Source organism: Nerophis lumbriciformis, linkage group LG19 (genome assembly GCF_033978685.3).
Source record: "Nerophis lumbriciformis linkage group LG19, RoL_Nlum_v2.1, whole genome shotgun sequence".
In the NCBI taxonomy this organism is placed as follows: Eukaryota; Metazoa; Chordata; class Actinopteri; order Syngnathiformes; family Syngnathidae; genus Nerophis; species Nerophis lumbriciformis.
In genome coordinates, this window is record NC_084566.2 from 45,154,503 (window position 1) to 45,178,102 (window position 23,600).

The 23,600-nt window shown below is 37.0% G+C and overlaps 1 protein-coding gene across 1 annotated transcript in view; it reads left to right on the plus strand.

Annotated features, from left to right (window-relative positions):
- LOC133618949 (one cut domain family member 3-like) overlaps positions 1–23,600 on the plus strand; it is a 56,651-nt gene that overhangs the window by 15,211 nt on the left and 17,840 nt on the right. Inside the window, exon 2 of the mRNA XM_072915160.1 lies at positions 6,020–6,943. Within this exon, the coding sequence (XP_072771261.1) occupies positions 6,020–6,943 (924 nt within the window). The remainder of the gene's footprint in view (positions 1–6,019; positions 6,944–23,600) is intronic.

Consider the following 23,600-nt stretch of genomic DNA (forward strand, 5'->3'; position numbering starts at 1 on the left):
TTTGCTGGAGGCGGGTGATCAAAAGAAAAAGCTTTGAAAAAAAAATCCTGGTCTGTGATGTCATCAGGGCCTACTGCTTGCTTCCGCCCGGAGGGGGAGGAGCTTGCGGGAGTGACGCGTCCTGACGGCTCAGAGAAGCTCTTCCTGACGGCTTCCGCTTTTGCCGGCGCTTCCGGGAATGGAGCGACGCGCCAATGTCGTGGGGCCACACGGAGTTTATTGGCACCAGTTTTCCATTTGGCCCCCACATCCAGTCTCTGCGCTCCACGGAGGAATAACGCAGCGTCTCTTCCTCCATCGCGTGCAGGACCGCCCACGCTCCCTCGTCCAACTTGTCCACTTTGTCCAACTTTCTTGCTGAAAAACGTTTTTGCTGGTGACATTCTGTCAAAACGTGGACCTTGGGTGTTGTGTTTTCCAGGAATGCAAAGGAAAGTTGGCGCGGGCAAGGCGTGAATGGAAGTACATCTTTTATTTTAAACACTAACAGACTACAAAAAAGGAAGCAAACAAAAGGCGCGCACAATGGCGGAGAACACACTTGACTAATGAAACAAAACTTGCACAAAGGCAGAAACTATGAACAATAAACAAACTTTCTTGGCATGGAACTATGGTAGCATGAAGACAAACAGAGGTAGCAGGGGTGTCAGAAGTAGCATGGTATGAAAGGATAGATCATGTCACCAGGACGATCAACTGAAACAGACAGGCTTAAATAGCAGTGACATGATTAGTGACAGGTGTGCGAGTGCAAAGCGTGAGACAGGTGCGTGACATGACAGGTGAAAACTAATGGGTTGCTATGGTGACAAAACAAGAGTGAAAAAGCAGGAACTTAGTGTCCAAAAACCAAACAGAACATGACTTAAACAAAACATGTTCAACAGACATGACACACACAACTTAAGTGTTGTATGCACACACACACACAAGTGAAGTGTTGAAAGATGTTATGTTGTGACCTTCATGTGTAATTGTGACCTTGAAGTGCAATTGTGACCTTCATGTGTAATTGTGACCTTGAAGTGTAATTGTGACCTTGAAGTGTAATTGTGACCTTCATGTGTAATTGTGACCTTCATGTGTAATTGTGACCTTGAAGTGCAATTGTGACCTTCATGTGTAATTGTGACCTTGAAGTGTAATTGTGACCTTGAAGTGTAATTGTGACCTTGAAGTGTAATTGTGCACAACATTATGCTTCCTGTCCATCAAATAAGTAAAAAGTGTAACATTTTCATTATTGACATTTTGTAAACACAAATGTTTTGTTTTGATTCAGTTTATATTTTAAACATAATTATTTTAAATGGAATAATTAGACTACCTTCATTTTCTTCTCTGCTTATTTTTATTTGAAGGTTTTATTTAAGGCTCAATTGAAACCAAATTGTGTGTGAGATTGTACATGAACTGCAGGGAATATTGATACAGTTTGTCACACTTATTCTAAATGCTGCATCTATTTCTCCATGACTGACCTCACATTAACACATTTAAGGCAAATAAGAATCTTTTGAAAGAAATACAAAGGCTGAGATTTATTTGTGAAACGCCTTTGAATTGTTGTGACGTCATCGACGTTTACAAAGCCAATAGCACGCGGCCCAAATATCAATAATAACCTTATTGGGAGAGAATAGACGCCGTGAGCCGTTTGTGTTCAATACACAACAAACAAACCATTTGTGTTCAATACACAACAAACAAACCATTTGTGTTCAATACACAACAAACAAACCATTTGTGTTCAATACACAACAAACAAAACATTTGTGTTCAATACACAACAAAACAAACATTTATTTGGATGTCAGCTGCTCAGGTCACAAGAATAAAGACGCAGAAAAAAACCAAAAATGTATTTAGGAATGCGCGCCGAGTCAGACTGAAGTGATCGATGATCGATACTTGGCCATCAGTTGCAGAAGCAAGCAAGGAACAAACACGTCAAGCACGAAGCTTTGTCGTGTTTGCGTGTTTGGGCCTTCTTTCTTTGCAAAATGTCTCATTTCATTCTCCTGATGACGCCTTCTCTTCATCTTCATCTTTCTCTCTTATTACAATCATCTCAGACAATATACTTATTGATCATATCGAATATTGTCATTTATTTCTCTCTTATTACAATCATCTAAGACAATAGTTATTGATCATATCGAATATTGTCATTTATTTCTCTCTTATTAGAATCATCCCAGACAATAGTTATTGATCATAGCGAATATTGTCATTTATTTATTCATCATTTATTGGAATAATCTCAGACAATAGTTATTGATCATATCGAATATTGTCATTTATTTCTCTCTGATTACAATCATCTCAGACAATAGTTATTGATCATATCGAATATTGTCATTCATTTCTCTCTTAATAGAATCATCTCAGACAATATGTATTAATCATATCGAATAATGTCATTTATTTCACATTATGAAAAGTTAAAAAACTAAAAAAATGCATTGATTTTATTTTCAAAATGTACTTGAATTTATATTTTCAACATCCCTTCAGAATGAAAAAAAAAGTATATGAGTATTGGAACACACACACACACACACACACACACACACACACACACACACACACACACACACACACACACACACACACACACACACACACACACACACACACACACACACACACACACGGCTCGGACAATAGTGATCCAAACATGGATCACTATTACTGATGGAATTGTAATCTGATGATAGTTCCTCAAACATTTCACTGTATTTATTACTTGCTGTATTAGTATTTATTTGCTGTATTTATATTTATTTGCTGTATTAGTATTAGTATTTATTTGCCGTATTAGTATTTATTTGCTGTATTAGTATTTATTTGCTGTATTAGAATTTATTTGCTGTATTAGTATTAGTATTTTTTTGCTGTATCAGTATTAGTATTTATTTGCAGTATTAGTATTAGTATTTATTTGCTGTATTAGTATTTATTTGCTGTATTAGTATTAGTAATTATGTGCTGTATTAGTATTAGTATTTATTTGCTGTATTAGTATTAGTATTTAATTGCTGCATGTATTAGTATTTATTTGCTGTATTATAATTTATTTGCAGTATTAGTATTAGTATTTATTTGCTGTATGAGTATTTATTTGCTGCATTAGTATTTATTTGCTGTATTAGTATTTATTTGCTGTAGTAGTATTTATTTGCTGTATTAGTATTAGTATTTATTTGCTTTATTAGTATTAGTATTTATTTGCTGTATTAGTATTTATTTGCTTTATTAGTATTAGTATTTATTTGCTGTATTAGTATTTATGTGCTGTATTAGTATTTATTTGCTGTATTAGTATTTCTTTGCTGTATTAGTATTTATTTGCTGTATTTAGTTGGATGAGATAAATGCTATTTGATGCTCTCCACTTGAAAAGAATAATTCTTTCTCTCACTGCGTTGAAATGATTTGATATTTTCATCTTTACATTTGTCAATCATAGAAAATAAAACCCTATCATTTTTTATAGCCCGAATAATTACACGCGAGCCCAAAGGGAATAAGCGGTAGAAAATGGATGGATGGATGGATATTTTTGGATACGATTGAGTGATAAGTAAATGTAATAAATATAAAATATATTAGATGGGCTTTTTGTGCGCGATGTGCATATATTTATTTCCTTTAGTCAAATAGATGTGTATATATTTATTTCCTGTAGTCAAATAGATGTGTATATATTTATTTCCTGTAGTCAAATAGATGTGTATATATTTATTTCCTGTAGTCAAATAGATGTGTATATATTTATTTCCTGTAGTCAAATAGATGTGTATATATTTATTTCCTGTAGTCAAATAGATGTGCATATATTTATTTCCTGTAGTCAAATAGATGTGCATATATTTATTTCCTGTAGTCAAATAGATGTGTATATATTTATTTCCTGTAGTCAAATAGATGTGTATATATTTATTTCCTGTAGTCAAATAGATGTGTATATATTTATTTCCTGTAGTCAAATAGATGTGTATATATTTATTTCCTGTAGTCAAATAGATGTGTATATATTTATTTCCTGTAGTCAAATAGATGTGCATATATTTATTTCCTGTAGTCAAATAGATGTGCATATATTTATTTCCTGTAGTCAAATAGATGTGTATATATTTATTTCCTGTGGTCAAATAGATGTGTATATATTTATTTCCTGTAGTCAAATAGATGTGTATATATTTATTTCCTGTAGTCAAATAGATGTGTATATATTTATTTCCTGTGGTCAAATAGATGTGTATATATTTATTTCCTGTAGTCAAATAGATGTGCATATATTTATTTCCTGTAGTCAAATAGATGTGCATATATTTATTTCCTGTAGTCAAATAGATGTGCATATATTTATTTCCTGTAGTCAAATAGATGTGTATATATTTATTTCCTGTGGTCAAATAGATGTGTATATATTTATTTCCTGTGGTCAAATAGATGTGCATATATTTATTTCCTGTAGTCAAATAGATGTGTATATATTTATTTCCTGTAGTCAAATAGAAGAAGGAACATTGGCGACGTTAAAAAACCCAAAAGACAAAACCTTCTTAATGTGATTCACCTTTTTTGCAAATAGTCAATTAAATGTCAATTAAATGAGATCCTTAATTCCTCCTCGGACTTAACGATCCTTACTTTGTCACTCCTTCATGTCTGTCGATCGATACTTCGATCCGCTTTATCGCTCACAGAATGAAGGCAAAAGCACGCACGCACACGCACGCACGCACGCAGTCCGCGGGAAAACAAAACTTGTTTATCTGCAAAACCGATAAAGCGAATTAGTTGGGAGAACATCTGCAGACTTCAGTAAAATGTGAGCATTATTAATACTTATAGCAAATATAAATGTAATTAACTTGAGTACAATGAGTGCATTATATATACTTATAGCAAATATAAATGTAAGTAATGTTAGTACAATGTGCGCATTATATATACTTATAGCAAATATAAATGTAAGTAATGTTAGTAGAATGTGTGCATTATATATACTTATAGCAAATATAAATGTAAGTAATGTTAGTACAATGTGTGCATTATATATACTTATAGCAAATATAAATGTAATTAACTTGAGTACAATGAGTGCATTATATATACTTATAGCAAATATAAATGTAAGTAATGTTAGTACAATGTGCGCATTATATATACTTATAGCAAATATAAATGTAAGTAATGTTAGTAGAATGTGTGCATTATATATACTTATAGCAAATATAAATGTAAGTAATGTTAGTACAATGTGTGCATTATATATACTTATGGCAAATACAAATGTAAGTAATGTTAATAGAATGTGTGCATTATATATACTTATAGCAAATATAAATGTAAGTAATGTTAGTACAATGTGTGCATTATATATACTTATATAGCAAAAATAAATGTAAGTAATGTTAATAGAATGTGTGCATTATATATACTTATAGCAATTATAAATGTAAGTAACTTTAGTAGAATGTGTGCATTAAACTAATATCAAATAAGTGTGTCTGTCCAGTATTATTATTATGTATTTTACTATGTACTGCTTTTATATTTCCTGTATTTTATATTGTTACTTTGAACTGTTTTATATTTTTTCCTGTAAAGCGTCTTTGAGTACTCTGAAAAGCGCTGTACCAAATCAAATGTATTATTATTATTATTATTATTATTATTATGATGAAATAAACACAACATCGGTTAAGAATGCCTGGAGAGAGCGGCGCGGTTGTCTGTGCGCGTACATTGGCTCCGAGCACGCGGATGCGCGTCCACGCCTCTGACACGCGTGTGCTCGCGGCGCTGAGAGCAGAGATGAGATAAAACCGCGCGCAGACACATTGCGCGCTAAAAGCGGCACGAGCTGCGAGGACGAGCTTCTCCTGCGTGCATGCGCGGGAGCACCAGAAGTCCTCCACGCCGGACCGGAACCATCAACAATCAATGGCTGGGCTGTGGTGATTGCGTCACTCCAGAAGGTTCTGGAAGAGCGAGTGAGAAGGGAAGCTCACCATGGAGCATCTCCACAGCATCTCCTCCCACTCCCAGGTGGGAGACCTCATGAGCTCGCCTTCCCCCAGCTCTGCTCCGCGGAACCTGCTGGCGCACGGCCCCGCGCCCGCCGCCGTCTCTGGCATGACCTCCATCCTGGAGGGCTCGGGCGGGGACTACAGGAGTGATGTGTCTGGACACCTGCACCCGTCCATCAGCATGTGTGAGAGCAGCACCTACACCACCCTGGCCCCGCTGCAGCACCACCTGCCTCCCATGTCCACGGAGAAGTTCCACTCGCACCAGCGACTCTCCTCCGGGAACGTCAGCGGCAGCTTCACGCTGATGCGGGAGGACCACCGTGGACACCTGGCCCCCCTCTACAATCACTACCCCAAAGACATGGGCCACGGCTCTTTGCACCACCCCCAGCAGTCCTACGGTCCCAGCACCCACCTCTCTGTCGAGGCCAAGATGCTGTCTCCCGTGTCAGGGTTCCAGTCTCACGCCGCCATGTTGTCCCGGAGCGAACACGAGCACCTGGCCAGGAGTTTAGGCAACCACGGCCACGGCGTGATGCACCACCACCACCACCACCACCACCCGCACAGCCACCTTCACTCTCAGCCTGGCGTGATGCTGGGGGACCACGGCCACGCCAGCGGGCAAGGGGTGGCGGGCTCGGGGATCCAGGCGGAGGAAATCAACACCAAGGAAGTGGCTCAGAGGATAACGGCCGAATTGAAAAGATATTCCATCCCGCAGGCCATCTTCGCTCAGAGGATCTTGAGCCGCTCGCAGGGGACTCTTTCAGACCTGCTGCGGAACCCCAAACCCTGGAGTAAGCTTAAATCCGGCCGGGAGACCTTCAGGAGGATGTGGAAGTGGCTGCAGGAGCCAGAGTTCCAGAGGATGTCGGCCCTGAGGTTGGCCGGTAAGACTTGACTCTTTCTTTACAACCAAACTTGGACAGTCCTGCTAAAAGCACCCAAATCAACATTTATCACCCTGGTCTCCAAGTAAGGGGACCAGATTCATTCATTAACTAACCCTGGTCTCCAAGTAAGGGGACCAGATTCATTCATTAACTAACCCTGGTCTCCAAGTAAGGGGACCAGATTCATTCATTAACTAACCCTGGTCTCCAAGTAAGGGGACCAGATTAATTCATTAACTAAGCCTGGTCTCCAAGTAAGGGGACCAGATTCATTCATTAACTAACCCTGGTCTCCAAGTAAGGGGACCAGATTCATTCATTAACTAAGCCTGGTCTCCAAGTAAGGGGACCAGATTCATTCATTAACTAAGCCTGGTCTCCAAGTAAGGGGACCAGATTCATTCATTAACTAACCCTGGTCTCCAAGTAAGGGGACCAGATTCATTCATTAACTAACCCTGGTCTCCAAGTAAGGGGACCAGATTCATTCATTAACTAACCATGGTCTCCAAGTAAGGGGACCAGATTAATTCATTAACTAAGCCTGGTCTCCAAGTAAGGGGACCAGATTCATTCATTAACTAACCATGGTCTCCAAGTAAGGGGGCCAGATTAATTCATTAACTAAGCCTGGTCTCCAAGTAAGGGGACCAGATTAATTCATTAACTAAGCCTGGTCTCCAAGTAAGGGGACCAGATTAATTCATTAACTAAGCCTGGTCTCCAAGTAAGGGGACCAGATTCATTCATTAACTAAGCCTGGTCTCCAAGTAAGGGGACCAGATTCATTCATTAACTAACCCTGGTCTCCAAGTAAGGGGACCAGATTCATTCATTAACTAACCCTGGTCTCCAAGTAAGGGGATCAGATTCATTCATTAACTAACCCTGGTCTCCAAGTAAAGGGACCAGATTCATTCATTAACTAACCCTGGTCTCCAAGTAAGGGGACCAGATTAATTCATTAACTAAGCCTGGTCTCCAAGTAAGGGGACCAGATTCATTCATTAACTAACCCTGGTCTCCAAGTAAGGGGACCAGATTCATTCATTAACTAAGCCTGGTCTCCAAGTAAGGGGACCAGATTCATTCATTAACTAAGCCTGGTCTCCAAGTAAGGGGACCAGATTCATTCATTAACTAACCCTGGTCTCCAAGTAAGGGGACCAGATTCATTCATTAACTAAGCCTGGTCTCCAAGTAAGGGGACCAGATTCATTCATTAACTAACCCTGGTCTCCAAGTAAGGGGACCAGATTCATTCATTAACTAAGCCTGGTCTCCAAGTAAGGGGACCAGATTCATTCATTAACTAACCCTGGTCTCCAAGTAAGGGGACCAGATTAATTCATTAACTTCAACAAAGCCATCTGGCCCTTGGTTTTCACCAAAACAATTATTTCATGATAATACAAACTATAGTTCAAGTTAAAGTACCCATGATTGTCAAATTATTCTCTGCATTTGACCCATCACCCTTGATCACCCCTGGGAGGTGAGGGGAGCAGTGAGCAGCAGCGGAGGTCGCGCCCGGGAATCATTTTTGGTGATTTAACCCCCAATTCCAAGCCTTGATGCTGAGTGCCAAGCAGGGAGGTAATGGATCCCATTTTTATAGTCTTTGGTATGACTCAGCTGGGGTTTGAACTCACAACCTACCCATCTCAGGGCGGACACTCTAACCACTAGTCACCTTTCTCTCACGCTCCCTACCAGACTGTAGACATGCTGGGCTGCTGGGGGACCACCTTTGTGTGGGAGACCCTGATCTTACGCTCCCTTTTAGACCTGCCACTCCAATCAATACTCGTATCAATCAATACTCGTATCAATCAATACTCGTATCAATCAATACTCGTATCAATCAATACTCGTATCAATCAAACTCCTATCAGAGCTGAAAGACGCAATAACCGCACGCTGCCTTCCTTCAACAGCCCACACTAGTAAAAGCTCTAAAATTACAACACCTGCAAAATTCACTAGGATTGTCACAATAAAATACTGTCATCAAAATGTACTGTAACATCACAACAAATAATATTTCACAATAAAATACTGTCATCACAATGTACTGTAACATCACAACAAATAATATTTCACAATAAAATACTGTCATCACAATGTACTGTAACATCACAACAAATAATATTTCACAATAAAATACTGTCATCAAAATGTACTGTAACATCACAACAAATAATATTTCACAATAAAATACTGTCACCACAATGTACTGTAACATCACAACAAATAATATTTCACAATAAAATACTGTCATCACAATGTACTGTAACATCACAACAAATAATATTTCACAATAAAATACTGTCATCACAATGTACTGTAACATCACAACAAATAATATTTCACAATAAAATACTGTCATCACAATGTACTGTAACATCACAACAAATAATATTTCACAATAAAATACTGTCATCACAATGTACTGTAACATCACAACAAATAATATTTCACAATAAAATACTGTCATCACAATGTACTGTAACATCACAACAAATAATATTTCACAATAAAATACTGTCAACACAATGTACTGTAACATCACAACAAATAATATTTCACAATAAAATACTGTCTCCACAATGTACTGTAACATCACAACAAATAATATTTCACAATAAAATACTGTCACCACAATGTACTGAAACATCACATCAAATAATATTTCACAATAAAATACTGTCATCAGAATGTACTGTAACATCACAACAAATAATATTTCACAATAAAATACTGTCATCACAATGTACTGTAACATCACATCAAATAATATTTCACAATAAAATACTGTCATCACAATGTACTGTAACATCACATCAAATAATATTTCACAATAAAATACTGTCATCAGAATGTACTGTAACATCACAACAAATAATATTTCACAATAAAATACTGTCAACACAATGTATTGTAACATCACAACAAATAATATTTCACAATAAAATACTGTCATCAGAATGTACTGTAACATCACAACAAATAATATTTCACAATAAAATACTGTCATCAGAATGTACTGTAACATCACAACAAATAATATTTCACAATAAAATACTGTCATCACAATGTACTGTAACATTACAACAAATAACATTTCACAATAAAATACTGTCATCACAATGTACTGTAACATCACAACAAATAATATTTCACAATAAAATACTGTCATCACAATGTACTGTAACATCACAACAAATAATATTTCACAATAAAATACTGTCATCACAATGTACTGTAACATCACAACGAATAATATTTCACAATAAAATACAGTCATCACAATGTACTGTAACATCACAACAAATAATATTTCACAATAAAATACTGTCAACACAATGTACTGTAACATCACAACAAATAATATTTCACAATAAAATACTGTCATCAAAATGTACTGTAACATCACAACAAATAATATTTCACAATAAAATACTGTCATCACAATGTACTGTAACATCACAACAAATAATATTTCACAATAAAATACTGTCATCACAATGTACTGTAACATCACAACAAATAATATTTCACAATAAAATACTGTCTCCACAATGTACTGTAACATCACAACAAATAATATTTCACAATAAAATACTGTCACCACAATGTACTGAAACATCACATCAAATAATATTTCACAATAAAATACTGTCATCAGAATGTACTGTAACATCACAACAAATAATATTTCACAATAAAATACTGTCATCACAATGTACTGTAACATCACATCAAATAATATTTCACAATAAAATACTGTCATCACAATGTACTGTAACATCACATCAAATAATATTTCACAATAAAATACTGTCATCAGAATGTACTGTAACATCACAACAAATAATATTTCACAATAAAATACTGTCAACACAATGTATTGTAACATCACAACAAATAATATTTCACAATAAAATACTGTCATCAGAATGTACTGTAACATCACAACAAATAATATTTCACAATAAAATACTGTCATCAGAATGTACTGTAACATCACAACAAATAATATTTCACAATAAAATACTGTCATCACAATGTACTGTAACATTACAACAAATAACATTTCACAATAAAATACTGTCATCACAATGTACTGTAACATCACAACAAATAATATTTCACAATAAAATACTGTCATCACAATGTACTGTAACATCACAACAAATAATATTTCACAATAAAATACTGTCATCACAATGTACTGTAACATCACAACAAATAATATTTCACAATAAAATACTGTCATCACAATGTACTGTAACATCACAACAAATAATATTTCACAATAAAATACTGTCAACACAATGTACTGTAACATCACAACAAATAATATTTCACAATAAAATACTGTCATCACAATGTACTGTAACATCACAACAAATAATATTTCACAATAAAATACTGTCATCACAATGTACTGTAACATCACAACAAAATAATATTTCACAATAAAATACTGTCATCACAATGTACTGTAACATCACAACAAATAATATTTCACAATAAAATACTGTCATCACAATGTACTGTAACATCACAACAAATAATATTTCACAATAAAATACTGTCATCACAATGTACTGTAACATTAAAACAAATAACATTTCACAATAAAATACTGTCATCACAATGTACTGTAACATTAAAACAAATAATATTTCACAATAAAATACTGTCATCACAATGTACTGTAACATCACAACAAATAATATTTCACAATAAAATACTGTCATCACAATGTACTGTAACATCACAACAAATAATATTTCACAATAAAATACTGTCATCACAATGTACTGTAACATTAAAACAAATAACATTTCACAATAAAATACTGTCATCACAATGTACTGTAACATCACAACAAAATAATATTTCACAATAAAATACTGTCATCACAATGTACTGTAACATCACAACAAATAATATTTCACAATAAAATACTGTCATCACAGTCCCTTGTAATATGGCATGAAATGACTGTAAATTCAAAGTGATGAGTCTGTGAAGGAGTTCCATGAACTTTGTCTCACACTCTTGTACAGCAGGTGGCGCTATGATGTCATGACAAGAACGTAATTAACCAAACAATTCAAAAGTGGAATTGACAAAAACATGTGGAAGCATATATTTATTTATTGTAATGAACAACATGATGTTGTAATGAACAACATGATGTTGTAATGAACAACATGATGTTGTTGTAATGAACAACATGATGTTGTTAAGAAGATCATGTTGTTATAATGAACAACATAATGTTGTTGTAATGAACAACATTATGTTGTAATGAACAACATAGTGTTGTAATGAACAACATGGTGTTGTAATGAACAACATGATGTTGTAATGAACAACATAATGTTGTAATGAACAACATGATGTTGTTAAGAAGATCATGTTGTTATAATGAACAACATAATGTTGTTGTAATGAACAACATTATGTTGCAATGAACAACATGATGTTGTAATGAACAACATTATGTTGTAATGAACAACATGATGTTGCAATGAACAACATGATGTTGTAATGAACAACATGATGTTGTAATGAACAACATGATGTTGTAATGAACAACATGATGTTGTTGTAATGAACAACATGATGTTGTTGTAATGAACAACATTATGTTGTTGTAATGAACAACATTATGTTGTTGTAATGAACAACATGATGTTGTAATGAACAACATGATGTTGTTGTAATGAACAACATGATGTTGTTGTAATGAACAACATTATGTTGTTGTAATGAACAACATTATGTTGTTGTAATGAACAACATGATGTTGTAATGAACAACATGATGTTGTTGTAATGAACAACATGATGTTGTAATGAACAACATGATGTTGTAATGAACAACATGATGTTGTAATGAACAACATGATGTTGTTGTAATGAACAACATGATGTTGTAATGAACAACATGATGTTGTTGTAATGAACAACATGATGTTGTTGTAATGAACAACATGATGTTGTTGTAATGAGCAACATGATGTTGTTGTAATGAACAACATGATGTTGTAATGAACAACATGATGTTGTTGTAATGAACAACATGATGTTGTAATGAACAACATGATGTTGTAATGAACAACATGATGTTGTAATGAACAACATGATGTTGTTGTAATGAACAACATGATGTTGTAATGAACAACATGATGTTGTTGTAATGAACAACATGATGTTGTTGTAATGAACAACATGATGTTGTTGTAATGAGCAACATGATGTTGTTGTAATGAACAACATGATGTTGTAATGAACAACATGATGTTGTTGTAATGAACAACATGATGTTGTAATGAACAACATAATGTTGTAATGAACAACATGGTGTTGTAATGAACAACATGATGTTGTAATGAACAACATGATGTTGTAATGAACAACATGATGTTGTTAAGAAGATCATGTTGTTGTAATGAACAACATGATGTTGTTGTAATGAACAACATGATGTGGGGACGGCGTGGTGCAGTGGGAGAGTGGCCGTGCGCGACCCGAGGGTCCCTGGTTCAATCCCCACCTAGTACCAACCTCGTCATGTCCGTTGTGTCCTGAGCAAGACACTTCACCCTTGCTCCTGATGGGTGCTGGTTAGCGCCTTGCATGGCAGCTCCCTCCATCAGTGTGTGAATGTGTGTGTGAATGGGTAAATGTGGAAATAGTGTCAAAGCGCTTTGAGTACCTTGAAGGTAGAAAAGCGCTATACAAGTACAACCCATTTATCATTTATTTATTTACATGCAGTGAGCCTGCTGTGAGAAGGAATATAAGAGCAGCACATGCAGTGAGCCTGCTGTGAGAAGGCATATAAGAGCAGCACATGCAGTGAGCCTGCTGTGAGAAGGCATATAAGAGCAGCACATGCAGGCTGTGAGAGGCCATTGATTGAGTGAAGGCAGCCAGGTCTGTGTGATAAAGGCAGGCCAGTGAAAGGATCAATAACCACCTTAATAATTGATAAGTCTGAGGGAGACAGAGGAAGAAAGACATTGCAGAAAGTCATCTGCTGCCAACAACATCTTTTAGGTAAGCAAAGGCAAGTCTGTGATTAACAGTTGTGGGGACCACACTACACTAAAGTTAACAGTTGTGGGGACCACACTACACTAAAGTTAACAGTTGTGGGGACCACACTACACTAAAGTGAACAGTTGTGGGGACCACACTACACTAAAGTTAACAGTTGTGGGGACCACACTACACTAAAGTTAACAGTTGTGGGGACCACACTACACTAAAGTTAACAGTTGTGGGGACCACACTACACTAAAGTTAACAGTTGTGGGGACCACACTACACTAAAGTTAACAGTTGTGGGGACCACACTACACTAAAGTGAACAGTTGTGGGGACCACACTACACTAAAGTGAACAGTTGTGGGGACCACACTACACTAAAGTTAACAGTTGTGGGGACCACACTACACTAAAGTTAACAGTTGTGGGGACCACACTACACTAAAGTGAACAGTTGTGGGGACCACACTACACTAAAGTGAACAGTTGTGGGGACCACACTACACTAAAGTTAACAGTTGTGGGGACCACACTACACTAAAGTGAACAGTTGTGGGGACCACACTACACTAAAGTGAACAGTTGTGGGGACCACACTACACTAAAGTTAACAGTTGTGGGGACCACACTACACTAAAGTGAACAGTTGTGGGGACCACACTACACTAAAGTTAACAGTTGTGGGGACCACACTACACTAAAGTGAACAGTTGTGGGGACCACACTACACTAAAGTTAACAGTTGTGGGGACCACACTACACTAAAGTTAACAGTTGTGGGGACCACACTACACTAAAGTTAACAGTTGTGGGGACCACACTACACTAAAGTGAACAGTTGTGGGGACCACACTACACTAAAGTTAACAGTTGTGGGGACCACACTACACTGAAGTGAACAGTTGTGGGGACCACACTACACTAAAGTTAACAGTTGTGGGGACCACACTACACTAAAGTTAACAGTTGTGGGGACCACACTACACTAAAGTGAACAGTTGTGGGGACCACACTACACTAAAGTTAACAGTTGTGGGGACCACACTACACTAAAGTTAACAGTTGTGGGGACCACACTACACTAAAGTTAACAGTTGTGGGGACCACACTACACTAAAGTTAACAGTTGTGGGGAACCACAACTTGAGGGTTCCATGTTCGATCCCCGCTTCCGCCATCTTAGTCACTGCCGTTGTGTCCTTGGGCAAGACACTTTACTCCCAGTGCCACCCACACTGCTTTAAATGGAACTTAGATGTTGGCTTTCACTATAAATCGCTTTGAGTCACTAGAAAAAAGCGCTATATAAATATAATTCACTTCACTAAAGACAGAAGGACCTGGAAGTGCTTTGGAAACACATCCTGCCAAGTAAACATAATGCCATGTAAAATAGTGCCATGTAAACATAGTACTAAGTAAACATAGTACTAAGTAAACATAGTACCCAGTAAACATAGTACCAAGTAAACATAGTACCCAGTAAACATAGTACCAAGTAAACATAGTACCAAGTAAACATAGTGCCCATGTAAACATAGTACCAAGTAAACATAGTACCCAGTAAACATAGTGCCAAGTAAACATAGTACCCAGTAAACATAGTGCCCTTTTAAACATAGCACCAAGTAAACATAGTACCAAGTAAACATAGTACCCAGTAAACATAGTGCCCATTTAAACATAGTGCTAAGTAAACATAGTACCAAGTAAACATAGTGCCCATTCAAACCAGTGACGTGCAGTCACTAGAGGCAGGTGAGGCAGGGCCTCACCTGCCATCACGAAAACAAAAAAAATTTAAGAATATTTTTTTTTAATTAAATTGTTATATGTATCCAGTGATTATACTATAAAGTTATTTTCCATTTAACTTCACCCGTTTTAGATTATTTTTTATTCAAAATCGCGGAATTTTCACATTTGCCGTTCAAATACTGAGCAGAGACGGTGCGGTGATCAGCAGCCAGTTGAGGCACGTCACTCAGTGCCTCAACATGGATTGCGCAATGACGCGACTAACTGCTGGCCTGCTGTGCAGTGAGACTGTATTGCTATATGAATTATATTATACATTTCCATAGTTTAGTTAGCTGAGGTATATAATGTACAGTGTATTTTGTCAACAACTGTATGTGTGTCAAGTATTTCTTGTGCTGAGCGATCATAAAATGGCTGCAAAAGACGCACTGGCTGAGGCTCGCAGTAATCCTGCCTCCTGCACCCCCGCTGTAGAATGCAAGGCAACCGCTGACATATCAACTAAAGCCCACTGTTGGAGCCTATCTATATTATTTATTTATTAATTGTTTTGACAATGAAATCAAATAATGTCAATGATGATGTTGATGAATTATTGGATGTTTTATATTTCATTGTGATTGACTGATTGTCTTCAGCTGCTCTCGCTCCTACAGGTGAGCCACTTCCTCCTCCTATAATTAAGAAGACGGGACAGTTTGTCTGTCTATCATGTTGAAGGAGTCAGGAGTGAAACAGTTTGTTTACCGCTAAAGTATTTGGAAGCCACGCTAAATTATATTGAAGCCACACTAAATAAGTTATTTTGATTATTTTGAAAGTCAACCACGGACAATATGTTTTGTTTGTGAAAATAAATTATGATCATTTGGAATCTCGACATATCTCCGCGAGTGCTTATTAAGGAATTTAGTGAGTCAAACACCTCCTCCTCAGGACTACTCTGCATTACTTTATTTTTATTTTTTCGAACTTTTTGAACGCAAGAGTAGCCGTAACACACACACTTAAACTTTCCACGTGCAAGATTGAATCTATTTAAAAAAGTTATTTCATAAGAAGCCAAAAAGTGCAAAAACAATAATGTTCGTGTTGGAGGAGTTGTGAATGACTGTAGAGCCACAACATTAGGTACACCTGCAGACTGCAGGTGTACCTAATTCACAACTCCTCCAACACAAACATTATTGTTTTTGCACTTTTTGGCTTCTTATTAAATAACTTTTGTAGCCTATTTTTATGGGCTTTCCTCTTTGTGATGTTAAGTTCCTGTTATGCGCTGTTATACAGTATATGCCTTGAGCTCTTATTTTGAAGGCGCTTAGAGCGGAAGTGACGACACGTTGGAGTGGAGCGGAAGTTTTTGAAAGAAGGTAAATAAAGTGGTCCTCGTGTAAACTGGAGTCTCCGTGTTTGTTATTTTGTAGTTTCATACAGTATAGGCCACATTTATAAACCCTCGGTTACACTTTTTTAAATAGATTCAATCTTGCACGTGGAAAGTTGAAGTGAGGGCTTTAGTTGATATAACACTCTCGTCAGGGGGTTCATTAATCCAGCACAATAGCGGCTCATGGATTTATTTTATAAGTAAAGGTAAGACCATAATAACGTTTTTTTATTAAATGTGCTTTTTTGTGTGCTACAGTTTGTATGTGTAAAGTTAAAGTTAAGTTAAAGTAGCAATGATTGTCACACACACACTAGGTGTAATGACATTTGTCCTCTGCATTTGACCCATCCCCTTGATCACCCCCTGGGAGGTGAGGGGAGCAGTGGGCAGCAGCGGCGCCGCGCCCGGGAATCATTTTTGGTGATTTAACCCCCAATTCAGCTTTTAAACATAACCCGTTAACTGCTGCCAATCAAATGGTGAATAAGATACTCTTTAGGGTTCATATGTTTGTAAATCTGACTGTGATGAAGTCAGTGCCTCACCAGCCATCAACCTCACCGCACGTCACTGGTCTAAGACTATACTGAGTCTTGTAACAAGTCTTTATGTGTGACTATAGTGAGTCTTTATGTGTGACTATAGTGAGTCTTGTAACAAGTCTTTATGTGTGACTATAGAGAGTCTTTATGTGTGACTATAGAGTCTTTATGTGTGACTATAGTGAGTCTTGTAACAAGTCTTTATGTGTGACTATAGTGAGTCTTGTAACAAGTCTTTATGTGTGACTATAGTGAGTCTTGTAACAAGTCTTTATGTGTGACTATAGAGAGTCTTTATGTGTGACTATAGTGAGTCTTGTAACAAGTCTTTATGTGTGACTATAGAGAGTCTTTATGTGTGACTATAGTGAGTCTTTATGTGTGACTATAGAGTCTTTATGTGTGACTGTAGTGAGTCTTGTAACAAGTCTTTATGTGTGACTATAGTGAGTCTTGTAACAAGTCTTTATGTGTGACTATAGAGAGTCTTTATGTGTGACTATAGAGTATTTATGTGTGACTATAGTGAGTTTTGTAACAAGTCTTTATGTGTGACTATAGTGAGTCTTGTAACAAGTCTTTATGTGTGACTATAGTGAGTCTTGTAACAAGTCTTTATGTGTGACTATAGTGAGTCTTGTAACAAGTCTTTATGTGTGACTATAGTGAGTCTTGTAACAAGTCTTTATGTGTGACTATAGAGAGTCTTTATGTGTGACTATAGTGAGTCTTGTAACAAGTATTTATGTGTGACTATAGTGAGTCTTGTAACAAGTCTTTATGTGTGACTATAGAGAGTCTTTATGTGTGACTATAGTGAGTCTTTATGTGTGACTATAGAGTCTTTATGTGACTATAGTGAGTCTTGTAACAAGTCTTTATGTGTGACTATAGAGAGTCTTTATGTGTGACTATAGTGAGTCTTGTAACAAGTCTTTATGTGTGACTATAGAGAGTCTTTATGTGTGACTATAGTGAGTCTTGTAACAAGTCTTTATGTGTGACTATAGAGAGTCTTTATGTGTGACTATAGTGAGTCTTGTAACAAGTCTTTATGTGTGACTATAGAGAGTCTTGTAACAAGTCTTTATGTGTGACTATAGTGAGTCTTGTAACAAGTCTTTATGTGTGACTATAGTGAGTCTTGTAACAAGTCTTTATGTGTGACTATAGTGAGTCTTGTAACAAGTCTTTATGTGTGACTATAGAGAGTCTTTATGTGTGACTATAGTGAGTCTTGTAACAAGTATTTATGTGTGACTATAGTGAGTCTTGTAACAAGTTTTTATGTGTGACTATAGAGAGTCTTTATGTGTGACTATAGTGAGTCTTTATGTGTGACTATAGAGTCTTTATGTGTGACTATAGTGAGTCTTGTAACAAGTCTTTATGTGTGACTATAGAGAGTCTTTATGTGTGACTATAGTGAGTCTTGTAACAAGTCTTTATGTGTGACTATAGAGAGTCTTTATGTGTGACTATAGTGAGTCTTGTAACAAGTCTTTATGTGTGACTATAGAGAGTCTTTATGTGTGACTATAGTGAGTCTTGTAACAAGTCTTTATGTGTGACTATAGAGAGTCTTGTAACAAGTCTTTATGTGTGACTATAGTGAGTCTTGTAACAAGTCTTTATGTGTGACTATAGAGAGTCTTTATGTGTGACTATAGTGAGTCTTGTAACAAGTATTTATGTGTGACTATAGTGAGTCTTGTAACAAGTCTTTATGTGTGACTATAGAGAGTCTTTATGTGTGACTATAGTGAGTCTTTATGTGTGACTATAGTGAGTCTTGTAACAAGTCTTTATGTGTGACTATAGAGAGTCTTTATGTGTGACTATAGTGAGTCTTGTAACAAGTCTTTATGTGTGACTATAGTGAGTCTTGTAACAAGTCTTTATGTGTGACTATAGAGAGTCTTTATGTGTGACTATAGTGAGTCTTGTAACAAGTCTTTATGTGTGACTATAGTCTTTATGTGTGACTATAGTGAGTCTTGTAACAAGTCTTTATGTGTGACTATAGTGAGTCTTTATGTGTGACTATAGTGAGTCTTGTAACAAGTCTTTATGTGTGACTATAGTGAGTCTTGTAACAAGTCTTTATGTGTGACTATAGTGAGTCTTGTAACAAGTCTTTATGTGTGACTATAGTGAGTCTTGTAACAAGTCTTTATGTGTGACTATAGTGAGTCTTGTAACAAGTCTTTATGTGTGACTATAGTGAGTCTTGTAACAAGTCTTTATGTGTGACTATAGTGAGTCTACATCCTTCAGGCTTATCTGACTCGCTATTGATTTCCTCTCTTCTGCTCTCTTTGTTGCGCTTCTTTCCTGATTTCCTCCTCCTTATTCTACGTCTGGCTGTAGACCAGCACTTCATACCTTGTCTACTTCATACCTTGTCTACTTCATACCTTGTCTACTTCATACCTTGTCTACTTCATACCTTGTCTACTTCATACCTTGTCTACTTCATACCTTGTCTACTTCATACCTTGTCTACTTCATACCTTGTCTACTTCATACCTTGTCTACTTCATACCTTGTCTACTTCCTGTCCCTCTAAACACACATGTCTACTTCCTGTCCCTGATCTAAACCAGGGGTCTCAAAGTCAATAGACCTGGGGGCCACTGGATGCAGAAACTGAATGAGGCTGGGTCGCAAGAAAAGATTTCTTAAAAAATCTAACATGCACTTTTGAATGAATTCACCTTCTTTGAATGTTCTCCCACCCTAGCAACATACTTGCCAACCATCACGATTTTTCCGGGAGACTCACTAATTTCAGTGCTCCTCCCAACAATCTCCAGGGGCAACCATTCCCCCGAATTCGTCCCGATTTCCACCCGGACAACAACATTAAGGGCGTGGTGTGATGTCACTGCCTTTAACGTCCTCTACAACCTGTCATGATGTCACTGCCTTTAACGTCCTCTACAACCTGTCATGATGTCACTGCCTTTAATGTCCTCTACAACCTGTCATGATGTCACTGCCTTTAATGTCCTCTACAACCTGTCATGATGTCACTGCCTTTAATGTCCTCTACAACCTGTCATGATGTCACTGCCTTTAATGTCCTCTACAACCTGTCATGATGTCACTGCCTTTAATGTCCTCTACAACCTGTCGTCGTGTTCGCTTCTTCACCATACAAACAGCGTGCCGGCCCAGTCACATGTTGTATGAGGCTTCTGCAGACACACGTAAGTGAATGCAACGCATACTTGGTCAACAGCCATACAGGTCACACTGAGGGTGGCCGTATAAACAACTGTAACACTCTTACTAATATGCGCCACACTGTGAACCCACACCAAAGAAGAATGACAAACACATTTCGGGAGAACATCCGCACCGTAGCACAACAGAACAAATACCCAGAACCCCTTGCAGCCCTAACTCTTCCGGGCTGCAATATACAACCGCGCTACCACCAAACTCCGCCCCCCCCCAAACCTGCGCCCCCACACATCAACCCCCCCCTCCCCCCTCCGTGCTTCGGTTGAGGTGGGCGGAGTGGGGGGGGGGGGGGGGGGTCGGAGTTTGGTGGTAGCGCGGTTGTATATTGCAGCCCGGAAGAGTTAGGGCTGCAAGGGGTTCTGGGTATTTGTTCTGTTGTGTTTATGTTGTGTTACTGTGCGGATGTTCTCCCATTATGTGTTTGTCATTCTAGTTTGGTGTGGGTTCACAGTGTGGCGCATATTAGTAAGAGTGTTAAAGTTGTTTATATGGCCACCCTCAGTGTGACCTGTATGGCTGTTGACCAAGTATGCCTTGCAGTCACTTACGTGTGTCTGCAGAAGCCTCATACAACATGTGACTGGGCGGGCACGCTGTTTGTATGGTGAAGAAGCGAACACGACGACAGGTTGTAGAGGACGTTAAAGGCAGTGACATCACACCACACCCTTAATGTTGTTGCCCGGGTGAAAATCGGGACAATTTCGGGGGAATGGTTTCCCCGGGAGATTGTCAGGAGGGGCACTGAAATAGTATTATGCTCTGGGCCTGTTTTGCTGCCAATACAACTGCTGCTTTAAATGGGACAATGAAAAAGGAGGATTAGCTCCAAATTCTTCAAGACAAGCTAAAATCATCAGCCCGGAGGTTGGGTCTTGGGCGCAGTTGGGTGTTCCAACAGGACAATGATGTCAAAAGTGGTCAAGGAATGGCTAAATCAGGCTAGAATGAAGGTTTTAGAATGGCCTTCCCAAAGTCCTGACTTAAAGGTGTGGACAATGCTGAAGAAACAAGTCCATGTGAGAAAAGCAACACATTTAGTGGTCAAGCAGAAGCTTGTGGATGGCTACCAAAAGCGCCTTATTGCAGGTCAACTTGCCAAGGGACATGTAAGCAAATATTAACATTGCTGTATGTATACTTTTCACCCTCACATTTTCAGTAGAGCCATAATAAATTCATCAAAGAAGCAAACTTCATGAACGTTTTTTGTGACCAACAAGTATGTGCTCCAATCACTACATCACAAACAAATAGAAATTATTGTAAAGTCAAGACAGCCATGACATGATGTTCTTTACATGTGTATGCACACTTTTGACCACCACTGTATATATATATATATATATATATATATATATATATATAATATAATGTAATATATTTGACGTCTGGCTGTGGACCAACACATCTGTGTCTACTTCCTGTCCCTCTAAACACACATGATCATGGCCATGTGACTATAAAATATATATATATATATATATATATATATATATATATATATGTGTGAGTATATAAGGCCGACCTTGGCAGAGTTCCGTAGCAAAACAACCCTTTAATCAAATATTTGCATGAACTTTCATGACGTGAACAGAAAATAATATTTTGAGATAATTGTGATTCTGACATGACTTCATGTGCAGCAAATTCTGACATGACTTCATATGCAGCAAATGACTTCACACTTTGCATGTCATTTGGATTCATTTCTAATTTCACCTTCTGAATGTGGAGTCAGCTCAACACTTCCTGTGCCTGTCAAAGTAAAGGCTCTGACTCCATGTGGGCATCAGTAAAATACAGCAAGTTTATTACAGTTAGGTCTTTTCATTCAACGCCGTTTGATGATTTAAGTCCTTTATTGGAAGAGGTATAGCAAAAAGGTGCATTCAATTGAATAACTTTTGTGCAAATATTTTTTAATTTGAGTTTATTTCTCTGTCAAATGAGTTCTCTATGGTTATTTGGAACAGGCATCAGGACCTTACATTCACTTTTGTGCATATTATCTTTCATTTATTTCTCCATCATATTAGTTTTCTATATCATTACTTGGAACAGTTCCATTAAATTCAATCATTTTGTATTACTTTTTACAATTTAATTCTCTGTTACTCTTTAAGAGCCCAAAAGATCATGAATAATGTGTATATCTGTTAGTTATTTCTTTCTTTTTTTTTTTTTTTTTAAATAATGTTGTGTATTCTTGTTGTTAGAAAATGTAAAACCCAAACCTGCACCAATTATAGTTTACCTATTGTCAATTTTGTTGCACACATATATGTTTTAATTTGGGTATTAGGGGTGTGGGAAAAAAATCGATTTGAATTTCAATCGCGATTCTCACCTTGTGCGATTCAGAATCGATTCTCTTTTTTAAAAATCGATTTTTTATTTATCTATTTATTTATTTATTTAGTTTTGAAATTTGATTTAATTTAATTTTTTTTTAAATGAATCAATCCAACAAAACAATCCACAGCAATACCATAACAATGCAATCCAACTCCAAAAGCAAAGCCGAGCCAGCAACACTCAGAAGTGCAATAAACAGAACAATTGAGAGGAGACACAAACACCACACACAACAAAGCAACAAAAATGAATATTATCAACAACAGTATCAATATTAGTTA